Below are 13,837 nucleotides of genomic sequence, written 5' to 3'. Positions count from 1 at the left end.
AATCCAAAAACCTTGAAGTGGATGCAATCATAGCCCTCCTTAGGAACGAGGTCCCATCTCATATCCTGCATTAAAAAGTTACTCAAAACACGTAGTCTCTTAGTTTGAGGACAATCTCACTCACACTCTGAGCCATCAAAGTAGTCACTGCTCTTTTAGCGTGGCATGTCTTTTGGGTGTTTTTTTTAGTGATGTGGAGGTGCTGCACAATGGCTCTGTGACTAGCACAGTAATATGGTTAATGAGCATCGCAGGAAATTCTCAAAATAAAAAAATAACATTGTCTTTATTGAACTGCACTGCTGCACCTCAGATTTTTAGATGACCTTCCTTGTTGCACTGCCAGTACACGTCTGAGCTTACTGCTCTCACAATCAAGGCCAAGATGCTGAAAGCACCGTAAAAAATCAGCAGAATAAAATCAGCGCAGTCCTCCTGTAACTTTGAACAGCTGCGGTCTCCACCTTACTACAATCATCATTTCTCTCTCCTTTCTCGTTCTTGTACCAGAATGATGGATCATTGGCTTGTCCTTCAGTCTTCTCTGCGACATTGTGTCCATTATTTTCTACCCTTTATCTTGACCTGTCATCTCTCTCTCTTCCTCCTCCTCCTCACCCTTGCAACGTTGGTTCTGTCCAACTTGCTGATAGACATCCGGTGCCACAAAAGGAGGCAGTCTTAGTCCAGCATGGAGCCATTGTTGAGTCTAATAGAATGGACTGTGAGGTGAAGGGGAGCTATTGATTCGGCTGACTGAGAGCGAGCAACACAGTGAACAAAGGAAGAGAGAACGGAAGGCTGTTGACACCCGAGAAAGAGGAAAAACAAGACAGTTTATGTTTGTGTGACGCGCCTCCGTCCGTTTATGAGGGGCAGACCGGAGCAGTTCCGCTAAGTTGCTGGGTCAGATGTGGTGAATGGACAGATGGAGAGGGAGGAAGAGAATGCATGAATAATAAAAGGGTGAGAGTTGATTTCCTCGTGTTGCCTCAGCTGATCAAACATCTGACATATTGGATTTGACAAAGACAGGAAGTGAGTGGAAGAAGGATGGGAATAAAAAGAAAGAAAGTAGCAAAGGGGACAAAAATATAAAAAAAAGATTTAAGTGAAGACGAGAATTGGAGAGGGATTGAAACTGGGAGGAGGTGAGGCAACAAGCTATAGGAAAAGAGGAGAAGAAGTGAAAGAGGCCAAAATGCTAAAAAGAGAAGAAAATGCGAGCATATTGTAAAAAAAGTATCTTATTCTCATCACAGATATGTTTGAGGGAAGAAAAAGATAGATCTGACTCCAGTACAATTAGTCACAAAGTAAAATGCAGAACAGCATGGAACAAAATGAAACACCAGGGAACAAGCAAAGCAGAGGAGACATAATAGGTTATTCAGAACACTTAGTCAAGTCTAGCCTCATTAACACCACCAAAGTGATGAAAATAGACGGCGAAATGGAGAACATAAGGCGGGAGAGGAAATGACTTCTAGTAGTGGTGGGCGATTAATCAAATTGTATTTTCAATTATGATTTCAGCCTCAATCGCTTATGAAAACGGGACAATCAAGATAAAACCATTATTGCGCTGCGTTTGTTTTCAAAATGACATTCAACTTTTTGCATTGTGCTATCAATCTAGTGCATCCCGGTTCTTTAAACTGGTGCGCTTTTTTTCCTCCCGTACAGCTCATATTCATTCATTGTTTATAATAATAATAATAATGGATTGGATTTATATAGCGCTTTTCAAGGCACCCAAAGCGCTTTACAATGCCACTATCCATATACTCTCACATTCACACACTGGTGGAGGCAGCTACAGTTGTAGCCACAGCTGCCCTGGGGCAGACTGACAGAAGCGAGGCTGCCATAACGCGCCATCGGCCCCTCTGGCCAACACCAGTAGGCGGTAGGGTAAAGTGTCTTGCCCAAGGACACAACGACCAGGACAGAAAGCCCGGGGATTGAACCAGCGACCTTCCGGTTACAGATGTGCATCCCAACCCCCTGAGCCACAGTCACCCATTTAGCGTAGATCGAACTAAGATGTAAAAAAAGTCTTTTTTGTGTATCTACAGCCAAGTTTAAAGGTCAAGTGTCACATTAAGAAGCCAGTTTATGATTTACTTTTTAGTAAGTGTTACTTTCCCCCAGGCCGCACTATGAGAATCCTGGACGAGAGGAAGTAAAAACTGAAAGTGAAGGTTTTGTAAGTGAGCGTTGTTTGTGTAAGGCAAGACCTTACCCAAACAACCCCCTCAAAAAACCCAACAAACAAACCAATAAAAAGAACCCACTGCATTTTTTCCCCACTTATTTATTTGTTTTTCAGCTCATTTGGCTGAAGGTCCGACGATCTCATGCCATGCAGAGGCATCTGTCGTCTTTCCATCTGTTCACAGTTCACGTCGCTAGTCCTCATAAAATGATCACCTAATGGGTCCTCATACAAACTGTGCTCAGGTCAAGGTCGTGTGTGTGTTTGTGTTTGTTTTTTTTTGGTTGTTTTTTGCAAAACTATGAATTGTGATGGATTGCGAGCCAGATGAACTTAACTGATGTTCTGGTTAGCAGATTTCTGTTTGAAGCTCCAATTAATCCACAGTTAAATGTAATACTATAATGTAATTTAAAGTAATTGTAATTACAATTATTATTTTTGCCATATTCGAGTAGCCAAAACAAAACAAAAAGATTTGGAGGTAAAAAGAAAAAACACAGACTAACAAATGAGAACAAAGGAAACAAAGTAGAGGGAGGGATACATTAAGGAAAGGGTCTTAGGTCACTGATAAACTGACATTATTAAAAAAAAAAAACTCATTCAAAGGTCAATTTTGATAAAACTATGAAAGATTAAAAGAATGAGAATAAGAAAAACACATATCCTTTCTGCTGCCTTTTTTATGCTATTCTGTGCAGTCAGGCAGAACTGCAGCAGTGCTCCAACACCAAGAGTAAGCTACAAGAAAACTGCAAGCTAGCAAACATAGAGTATGTGATAGAAAGTGGAGGGATGAAAAATGTAGTTCGCTCGATGTTTTATGAGAAAGGAAATATATTCAAGTCATTTGCACAAGAAAAATAGAAGAAATGTAATTGAGTTAAAATTGCCTGTTGCCCCAGGTTTGTCTGTTCAGCCGGAGAGAAAAGTGCCTTATGTATGACAAATAATTTACCTCTGGAAAGATTGTTTAAAAAAAAGAATGAAAGAAAGGAGACGGGCATGAAAATGTAAAGGAAAACAATCAGAAATACCTGAGTGCGCCCGATGCACTTAAATGAGTCATACCTTTAACACAAGCAGATGTAGTGTTCAGCACAAGCAATCATTTTCAAAGTTGCCATTCGAAGATTGGGACCGACAAACATGGTGAAGACGGTGTGGATGAGCAAAAAAGTGAAAGCAGTCAGACACATGAAACAAGAAAAATGTGAAGCAAACATAGAAGTCTGATGAGGTTGAAACAACACTGGGAAAAAAAAACTGGTGGTGTGACAATAGGACTTTAAAACAAAGAAGAAGAGGGAGAAATGGAGAGCAAGAGAAGGGGACAAGGCACAGGGAGTTGATTAAAGCCAGCAGCTTCAATAATGCAAATGTAATTACTTGTACTGGCCCTCACACTTGCTTAGCACGTAACCGCATTAACACTGGGGTGGTAGAAAAAGAGAGCCGGAGAGACTGAGGACAGAAAATGGAGGCAATGAACAAATGTAAATGAGGAAAAAATAAAGCAAAGTTGAAAGGTGGTTTAGATAGTGAATAGAAAAGTAGAATAGAGGACAATGGACAACATTTTAGAGAGAGAGTGTAGAAGGAAGAGCAGGAAGGTGAGATGATACCAAGTGTTGGGATATCGTAGCTGTGAGAAATACAGTTAATTCTCAGGGATAATCAGGGACACTGCTGGCAGCTGTGCTTTAATGTAGCTGTTTCCAAAACTACTAAATGAATTTACTTTCCATCCATCCACCCATTTTCTTCCGCTTATCCAATTCAGAGTTGTGGGGGTGGATCCCTGAAGGTGAGAGTCAGCCTGGACAGGTCACCAGTCTGTCACAGGGCTAACACGTACAGACAGACAACCATTCACGCTCACTTTCACACCTGCGTGCAATTTAGAATTGCCAATTAACCTAACCCCATGTTTTTGGACTGTGGGAGGAGGAAGCTGGAGTACCCGTAGAGAACCCACGCAGACGCCAAGAGAACATGCAAACTGGATTTTCTGACCAAAAGTGCATACACCACTATGTTTCATAGTTGAGTACAAATGAACAAAAATGCATTACTATACCCATGTTCATAGGAAATAAAACACTGAACTATAGAGCTCGACTGGTTTGTCGGTGGGGCTGATAAGTCGGCCAATATTAGATATTTGTCAGTATATTCTATCACCATTCATAAGGGCGTATTAAGAAAGTTAGGAGATAGGTGATGATGTTACACATTTTGTCCTACAGAGGTCACTCTGCAGTTTCACTGTTGAAAACACATTTGAAATGCTGCAGACGCAACTGACAGTAAACAAGTAATCTGCAATTTGTTGTGACAATAAAACGTGATTATTTTTTAAAAATGAAATGTCACATTGTTGCATTTGAACTCCATAAGGTTCATAAATCCCTATGCATAGCAAATGTTAGGTGAATCTGTTTATTCTTTATGCATCTGAAAGGAAAAATAGGATTTTTTTTTATTTATTTTTTTAAATCACTAAATATTGGTGTCAATATCAGTTGGGCTCTGGTGAACTGGGAGCTTGGGTTTCGAGAAATATGGGAGCATATATTTAATGTTTTTTACAGCTAAGGAATAAAGCACTAGACCAAAAACATTTGTGTAGAGGTATGCTAAGAATAGTAAAAGTTGCATTCGGGGACTATAAAGTGGTGAAAGGGTGGCGACTAAGGGATAAAGAAAAAAAAAACTGTAGGAGGAAGGAATGCAGTTTTTACTCTGCCAGCCACTGATGGACTCAGGAGGACACGAGTGCCTCAGTTCTGCTGTGCCTGAAGGACAACTGAAGCTGTTTATTGCTAAATGACTTCTCTTGCCCACCTTTATCCCCCTTTCTCCGTCTCATTTTCTCTCTCCCTCTCTCTTTTTCTGGGATGGTTTGCCACATCAGCTGTTCTCAGACCACACTGAAATGACCCCTCAAGGAAATGTAATCCTCGTTTTGTGTGTGTTTGGACGTACACGCACACACGCAAAATGCTTATGTGCTGTTTCACACGTGGATTGTATTCTGCAAGTTCAACTTACACTGCCCTCTGTTGTCATTTTATTCATCTTTATTATAAAAGCCATAATATACACACACACACACACACACACTCATTTAATCTATCAGCAACCAACTAGTGACTTGCTGCACCTTGTAAAGAGAATGTTTGACGGGCAAATATGGCTTATGTTTAAAGGCAGCGTGTATTTTTTAAACACTTGCCTACTTTATTTAACAACCCAAAAAGTTTTATTTATTTATTTTTTCCGCCTAAGTTGGCCTCTCTGCAACATTACACAGTGAGGCTACCTTTCCTAGCTAGCATGATTATGTTACATTTTTAAAACTATATAGCAATGCTACTTTTATTAACCTGCGTGGTTATGCTGCATTTCCAAAACTATATATGCAACTACTTTTTATCACTGTATCGAGCATGGTTGTGTTACACCTCCAACTGCATACTGAGGCTACTTTTTGCTAGCTAGCATGGTTAGGCTACACCTTTGAAACTATATAGCGCAGCTACCTTTTACTAGCTACCACGGTTATGCTACAACTATATGTAATATGAACTTGAACTCTCCTCAGTGCCTGTTCTTTCCTAGAGCTGATTGACTACAAAGGAACATATAATGAATAAAATTTTATACAATAACTCTGTTATTTTTGTCACATTAAGAGCTAGCTACTTAAAGAAGCATTTCCAAATTATCTTCATTTCCTTATGACACCATAGCTTTTGACCATTAGCCAAAATTAATAAAATAAGATCAATGTTATGAGTCAGAATGTCAATGGAAACAGTAAAATAATCACTTCTTATTATGTAGCCTTTTTTTGAGCACATGACAATACTTGAAAGTCCATTTAGAGCTTTGCAGGCTTATGGATCTCTTGAGTTTTGGTTTTACTTGCAGCTTTATAAAACCACCTCTTCTATCATCGAATTTTAAAACTGGATTTATTTAGCCGAGATGTGGCACAGGAAATCTTTAAAGGATATAATACATGACATGAAGACCTTGGTGATAAGTACCTGCACAACAAATTTGACCCATTCAAGCCTGATCTCCCTTTCTAAGAACCTCATTCGTAATCAGCCTTTTACTTTGCCTGCAAGGTTGGAGCTGCAAATGTTTTGTTATGGCAATATTAGTTAGGTTGCCCATTTCTTTATTTACAGTTTAAAAATGACTTAGGCTTTGTGTGAGGTGTGAAATAGGCTCTGGCAAACACTCAAAATTTCTAATAGCTGCAGCACTTTATAAAAAAATATTCTGAAAGACTAAACAGAAAATTTCAGACCCTTTCACTGTGCGCTGTGATACACAGACGCTCGGGCCAAATAGCTGCGAAACATCAATGTGAATCAAACTGCATTAGTTTTCTCAATGAGGGATCAATTTCACGGCTTGTCGAGCAAATTACAGAGAAATATGACAAATATTCCTGTAATAAAATATCTGCTTGATCTCCTTAGCTTGTGCTTTTATTCCCTTTTCCCTGTACTTTGTTGTTATCTAGTCACTTCAGGTTCACAGGACTTTTATCCACTTGCCAGTCTGACCTTCGCACTGCTTTTCCCGGTTGCTTGTGATGATTTATACATAGTGTTTGAAGGCTGTTTTGTTCTTGCATTCATTTTTCTTGGGGAGTAAGCGAAATGCATAAGTACCAACAAACGTATTAAAGACCAACTATTTAAAGGTACTTTTACTGTTGCTTTATGAGCCTTAGGCCATTTTGACTGTGTGCTTTTTCTTCTATTCCTCAGGACAACTATACATTTGCTCAGCCAGGCATCCAGAAAAAAGTCAAGGCCCTAGAGGAGCTGGTCAGCAGGATTGATGGTGAGTCATCTGCCTGGCTTCCATCCGTCCATTCATTCATTCACCCATCCATAAAGTACTTTCTGTTCACTGCTCTTCTGTTCCGATTTAATTTCTACTTACCTGTTCTTGCTTTTCTGATTGTTTAAGTTCTTTTCCTTTCCATTGCTTCCTATATTACCCACTTTTTTTTACATTTAACATTTTCATGTAAAACATGAAAAATACATAGTGTGTTCCACAATCATTCTATTTTTCTTTGTAATAGTCAGCATATAAAGGACTGATCGACCGAGCCACAATGACATTTTTGAAGCCTTATCATTAGCATTATAGCCTGGACCTGATCATTTTTCAGAGTGAGGGTAAGATGTTATCTCAGTTAGCAAGTTACAGCCACAGACTGGACACAAACACCTGCTAATTAAAAAAAACAAAACATACATTATGATAATTTAATTCACCAACACCAAAGCACAAACTTGTGGGACCATCTGGACCTCACAGTAAGCCATCTTTATCCTGGTACCAAGCTGTAAACATCCTGTTTTCAAGCTCGAGACCAGTCTTTTAACGTTAGGAACCAGCCTCGAGGGGCCATTGGAGGAACTGCAGTTTCTTGCATTCAAGTGTTGGTTTCATTGTTCAGCTCCAGAAGTTTCTGCTTGGGGAAAATGGAGGGAGAATATGAAGGAAATGTTGTTTATTTTGTGTTTTCATCTGTTTTTCTTGTTTGTTTGCTTTTGGAAATGTATTGTTCTTATCTAGAAGCCGTTTCTAGTCCAGCCAGGGAAATCTTAACTTTGTATATTTATGTACATTTTATATATTAAGACTATTGAGTATATTGGCTTCTGCATTCCCCCTCTAATAACATTAACCAAGTCATTAACTTCAAGTACCCTAGTAGGACTTTACTGTATGCATATAAATATCTGCTTGTTGCAGAGAGGAGGTGGAAGTGGGAGTAATTGGACTGATTTGACACTCTGCAAGGCACCGCAAATGTAAAATGAATAAAGAGAGAAAGCAAAAATAACTCAGCATGCCCTTAATGAGCCCACCCCCCAACTTTGAGTTAACACTTAAACTCTTTGTTTTTTAAAAAAAATGTATGTGTTAGAACTGTATATATTACACACCAGCCAGTTACATTTGCTTTCACACCTTAATTCTTCCAGGCTTATCGTCACTTTCTAATGACATGACATGAGAATTGTCTCTCGCTAATTTTCATTCCACTCGGCTGTCTGGAAACGCGTACGTGCTAGTGACTAATAGCACAAACCAGAGGCCTGCTGAGGCCTGGAAGTTAATGTATGCACACCGAGTGTACTCATACGCAGCTCAGTGACATTTCACACATGCTCTCAACTCGGTGTTAATTAGCAAAGCTACTTTTCCCTCTCTGGTCCCGTTGTCTTTTCCATTTTGTCCAAACAGTACACATGTCACCTGGTTTGAAATAGTTTTCCATCCAAACTTTGTCACTTAAAACTCGTGCGAGGTTTGCAGCAGCCCCACGATGCATTGTGCAAAACAAGGGCTTATCAAAGCAGGCTTTTGTACAATGGTCATGTTCCCGGCTAACCTTGGTGCCGTCCCACCACCCTGTCACCCGCTCTGTCAGCCACAGGGAGGGGAGGACTCATCCTCTGCATCCAAATGGATGGAGGGTGTGTGTTTGTGCGCGCGTGTTTGTGTGTGCGCAGGAATCTGAATGTCAGAAAAAGTTAGCGAGCAAATGCAGGCCTGTCTGTTTGCATGTGTGATTGTGACAGAAGAGGTCCGTTGAAGAGCATGCACGTACGACGGTTGGTGTGTGTTTAAAAAAAAAAAATTGTGCGTACACTTGTGTTTGTGTTTGAGTGAAATACACAGACACACACACGGGAAGGGAAAAAAGAAGAAGAAAAGTCCTCCACCTCATCCGCAGTCCACTTCACCCCACCCCCACCCCACAACAGCAACGACATAAAAAAATGACTCGACATCTTTACTGTATCTTTTTCCATAAGTGCCCTGTCATCATAGTGGGGGCAGAGAAATTTTATACCTCGCTAGGTTGACATTACCAGCTCTAATGAGATCACAGATAGCTTTTATCTTGTGTTACGGGATTGTTTTTCGCCCTGCTGTTGACATACCATCTGTTTTGAGAACAATAGCCTCTCATCGTTTCCAAAATGACCTATCAGCGCTTATCAGATGCAGGTTTATCCAGAGTGGTGTGTATTTTGATAGTGGGGTGGGGTCTTGTCTTATCCTAGTCCAGTGGTTCCCAAACTTTTTTTGCTAGGCCCCCCTTTGTTTTACAAGAAAAATGTTCCCATGTGCAAAAAGGGCTTTTTCTGTCCCTGCCTTTCAGAATAAAAGCCTCAGATTGCTACATAGTTTGTTTGCTGTCCTCCAGAAGAGGGAAAAGGAACTTAGTTAATACGCAACTGAAGAACATCTTACACAAATATGGTGAAGTAATTCATGAATAAATATTAATATAAATATTTTAGAATATTTCTTGTCATGATTCGAGTTTTGAGGAGAAGACAAACGACTGCATGGTCTCAGTAGATGTCAGAATAGTGATTTTTATTATACATATGTACATATGGGGAAGATGAGCATCACAAGCCTTTTAGAGCCGATCTCCCCCGAACAAGCATCTCACAAGGCTTTTATTACAATGATGACGTCAAGTCACATGATAAGTATCAGTCAGTTCTCAGAACTCAGGAAGTTCCCCTCACTCCACAAGTTCTCCTTATAAGGCCTCCAGATGTTTCCACTCAGCCCAGCAGTCAGAGAAAACCAGTGTGTGTGGTGTGTATATCTATTCGTGTCTATTGTGAGTGTGTATGTCAAACAGAGAGCATGTCCTGAGCCGACCCCACAGTTCTCCATAAGTGTGTACGTGTCCTACATGACTATGTAAGTGCGTGTAGTGTGGACTTAAATGTGTGTACTCTGTGTAATTGTGGGTTTAGGCCAAAGAAAGTTTGAGTGTCCTTATCTGACTTACTGGGTCCGCCTGGAGCTACAGCTATTGCTGGTAGAGAATTACCTTGTAGCCGATTTACTAAGAATGATATGATGAATGATACAATGATATATTGCTGATAAACTGATGCAGACTAATGTAGTAATAATGAACTTACAACAGTGCATGTAAATGATATCAGTGAGATTAAAATAACATCCATTATCCTAACAACTCCTTTGAAACAATGTAAGACATTCAACATAATACAGGTCAATCCAACAGATCTAATGATTTTCACACTCTTCTAAGTCAGAGGTCTAATGCAAACTAAAACTACATACCATATTATAATGCAACTACTTTGATCTCATATATAAGGTAACATATGATAACAAATTAATCTCCACATTCTGCAATTAGAAAAAAGTTAGAAACACAAAGCAGAGTTCTCTAAAACAAAAGAAACAAACCTTCATAGTTCATTAGAAGAAGACAAGCCTACATTTGTATGCAGCACTGTATCGACTTAATCAGCCAGACTTCCTTTTTTAATCTTTTGCACAAAGAGGAGCACAGCTATCCATCCATCCTTTTTCTCTCACTTATTCTTATGTTAATTAAAATGAAATATTTGTATTAATGTCAGGTAAGAATAACTTTAAAGCAACACCTCTAAGAAAAAGATTCATTTTAGTGATGGAGATGATTGAAAGTTTTAGCGGATATTGATCTTGCAACTATAATATTCACTATTAATGCTACTGTGAACTAATATCTTAGTGGGTCCAATGGAGAAAAACACTTATAAAGGGGTCGAAATTAAGCCTGGTCTAATGGAGGTTAGATATTGTTCATAACTATATTTCAGACATATTTGAAGAACAATTTCAGTTAATAATTCACATTTTTACCACTCAAAGTATTTGAAAAACCATGTACTGACATTTAGAGGAATTTGCTCTATGTGGCTAACTCTAGTAGCTGCTACCATTAGCTAGTTCCTCACCAGGAGCCTATGCTAAATGCAGCTGCACTGCTCCCTTTGCGTGGGGTTATGCCAGTTTGCTCTCACATAACTGTCTGCCATTCTTTCTTATTGTGTTTCTTGCTAATTTTAAAACTAATTGCTTTGGCTTCAGAAACATCTGAGATCAAACCGTTAACCAGTGAGGGCAAGAATAATTAGTTACAGAGTTACAGAGAGTGCAGTGTTTCATGACTTTCATAAGACAAACTGAGTAAACGGTAAGTCGTAATAAAATTACCTTCTCTTCTAAGCAGAAGAAGGAGGTGAAGTGACCAAAAAAAGTGAAATGGCAGTCGCTAAAGGAGAGGCAAGAATACTGTGATCAAACGACGTGTGTGTGTGCGTTTGCGTGTGGATACTCTATTCCTGTGAGGTTTGTGTTTAATTACAGTGACACAAATTTAATCCCAGAGAGGAACAAATGGTTCTGGATTTGTGCCAGGAAGCCCCGGCCTGTCCTCAACATTTGGTCGATTTAGCGACGCTAATCTTTGGTGTTCACCCAAAGAAATCCCCAAAAATGCTATTTCAACATCGTGACTGCATTCAGTATATTACAGACCTGGACAGACATGGATATTAAAACCACCCAAATAATCTTTTTTGTTCTCCATGCACTTTATTTCTCAGTACAGTATAAGCTCATATTGAACTTGAAGTAGGGAGACCAAAAAAAAACTGCAAGCACTTGTTAAAAATGAAAGATGTTTATTACTTTGCTTCTTTACTTTGATTCGTGGAGTTGAAAGAGCTGTTGACATCGTTTCTAATCTTTTACTTCGAGACGCCTTCATTTCTGCCTCTGCCTGCCCGTCCCTCGGTCGCTCCTCCTCTGTAATTATCCTACTTTTAATAAGTGACGCTAACTCCCATTAGCCTTGCTTAACGCTAGCACATGTTCCTCCTCAAAAGAACAGCCAGTCTGTCAGCATGTAATGTTTTTCTGATCTCTTTATCGCTCCCTTATCTCTGTCTGTGTATTTGTTACATGCAAGTGCATTAGCGCGAGTTCATCAACATGCAAATTGCTAAAAGGTGAATTTATTTATGCAAATGAGGGGATGTACTTGCAGCATGCGTGCCTGACTTTAGTAGAAAGGCTGGTAGCTGCACTGTGAGACTGTATTGCATAATGAGAAGCGAGGAAAGCTGTTCTCATATGTTTGGGGGAAAAAAATCTTTAGCTAATTTGGCTTTCTTGTGCGGTAGTTTTGTTTTAGTATTTTATGTTCCCAAGATTTAAGTGTTTTTTTTTTTTTAAACTGCAGCAGTATATGTTTGGCTTCCTTTTGTTTTCCCTCGTCAACCAAAGGCCCCCACCTCCCGTTTATTTTTTTTACGCCTTATGTTCAGGCCAACTGTGATGCCATTTAACCTGATTTTTTTCTTTTTGTTTGCTTGTTTGTTTCATATCTTCCCACACAGTCCTCCACAACCCCCAGATACTATCATTTGCAAGTTTTCTAACATTTTCTTTTTCAAGCGATTCACAGATTTCTTCACCACGGTCGTTTCAGACCCTTCTTATCCAAAGCCTTACCGCCACGGTGCAAATCTGCTATCACATTGGTCACTTGTGTTTTCAACTTTTGAGGGCACAAGGTGGAATTTTTGCATATTACGTGGCCTTTCTTTTATGTGAAGTAAAAGGGAAAATAAAAGTCTGCTCTCGCTGTGCTTTGTGCTGATTAAACTTTTTCATTTTATAGAGCTGCGTCGTGCAGGAGAGCGTCAGAGTGTCTGTGTAACAGTTAAACAAATAAAGTGGGATTTGGGGAAGCTCGAGACACACACAACAGTCAAGATGTGTACACACAGCATGTCCGTCTAATTAGTTTACTCCCTGCAGAAGGAACCAAGCCTGTGTCTGAAGTAAATAAATCTTAACTCCTTTATACTTAGATACAACTTCACTGCATGCCATTTTAAGATGAGATAAGATATGAGATACTTCAAACCATATTTGGGCAACTATTTTACATTTTTTAATTCTGTTACAGCAGTTGAAGTAATATTTAAAAAAAATATTCATCTGTCCTTCTGGCAGCAGAGCTGAATCAGTCTGCTAGAGAAGTGGGCCAGAGGGTGGTCAGGATTATCCGTGATGGATAACAGTCATTTCAGTGACCTCCTCTCCACCACAGCTTTAAAAGTGCACAGTTGGCAGCCAATCGCAGAGCAGCCTTCCTAATCATTTTATCAGTCTGCCAGTGTCACCTGCTCCAATGCTGCTCCCCACAGCAGACCCAGTCCGCGGCATTTGCCTAACTGTTGTTTTTTTTTTTTCAGCTTTGTTGTTTGCATCTGTTTGAGCGAATTATGCCACCCGAGCAGAGTTTACTAGTGAGAAGCCCGTCACTCTTAATTTGAAAGTTCAGTTGATGCCTTTCAGTCCTCTTTGTGTTTTCCTCACAACCTGGGCAGGTTGCTATTCTAGCAGTTCCTCATATGATTCAGTTATCTCTCTCTCTTTCTATTCTCTCTTTCCTGGGTTCGCAGTTAGTAACAGTAGCTCAGGGATACTCTAACCAGAACCTGCAGCAGGTAAAGAGTGGGTCATGTACAGCTATGCCAAGCCCACTGAGGCTACAGAGTGGAGCAGGGACTACTTTTGGCAGCTGCAGTCCAAGATGGTGGAGTTGGAGTTAATCCACAGGATGAGAGACTCACTGGAGAGGCAGCTAATTAGATTGCTAAGTTATTTATTTGTCACAAAGTGCTTGGCAGCCTTATAAATGCTTATAACCATAAAAAATTCATA

At 39.7% G+C, this 13,837-nt stretch overlaps 1 protein-coding gene across 3 annotated transcripts in view; it reads left to right on the top strand.

The window, feature by feature from the left end:
- The window catches only part of tbc1d22a (TBC1 domain family, member 22a), a 168,997-nt gene that overhangs the window by 110,139 nt on the left and 45,021 nt on the right, over positions 1–13,837 (top strand). For all 3 annotated transcript variants that reach the window (XM_085387797.1, XM_085387796.1, XM_085387795.1), the window contains one exon: positions 7,015–7,090. In XM_085387797.1, the coding sequence (XP_085243923.1) occupies positions 7,015–7,090 (76 nt within the window). The remainder of the gene's footprint in view (positions 1–7,014; positions 7,091–13,837) is intronic.

The sequence above is a fragment of the Rhamphochromis longiceps genome, linkage group LG17, assembly GCF_057381845.1.
Source record: "Rhamphochromis longiceps isolate RC_006_pf linkage group LG17, R_longiceps_female_GT1.1, whole genome shotgun sequence".
Lineage (NCBI taxonomy): Eukaryota > Metazoa > Chordata > Actinopteri > Cichliformes > Cichlidae > Rhamphochromis > Rhamphochromis longiceps.
The sequence above is the reverse complement of the archived record's forward strand: the minus strand, read 5'-3'. Positions and strand labels throughout refer to the sequence as shown.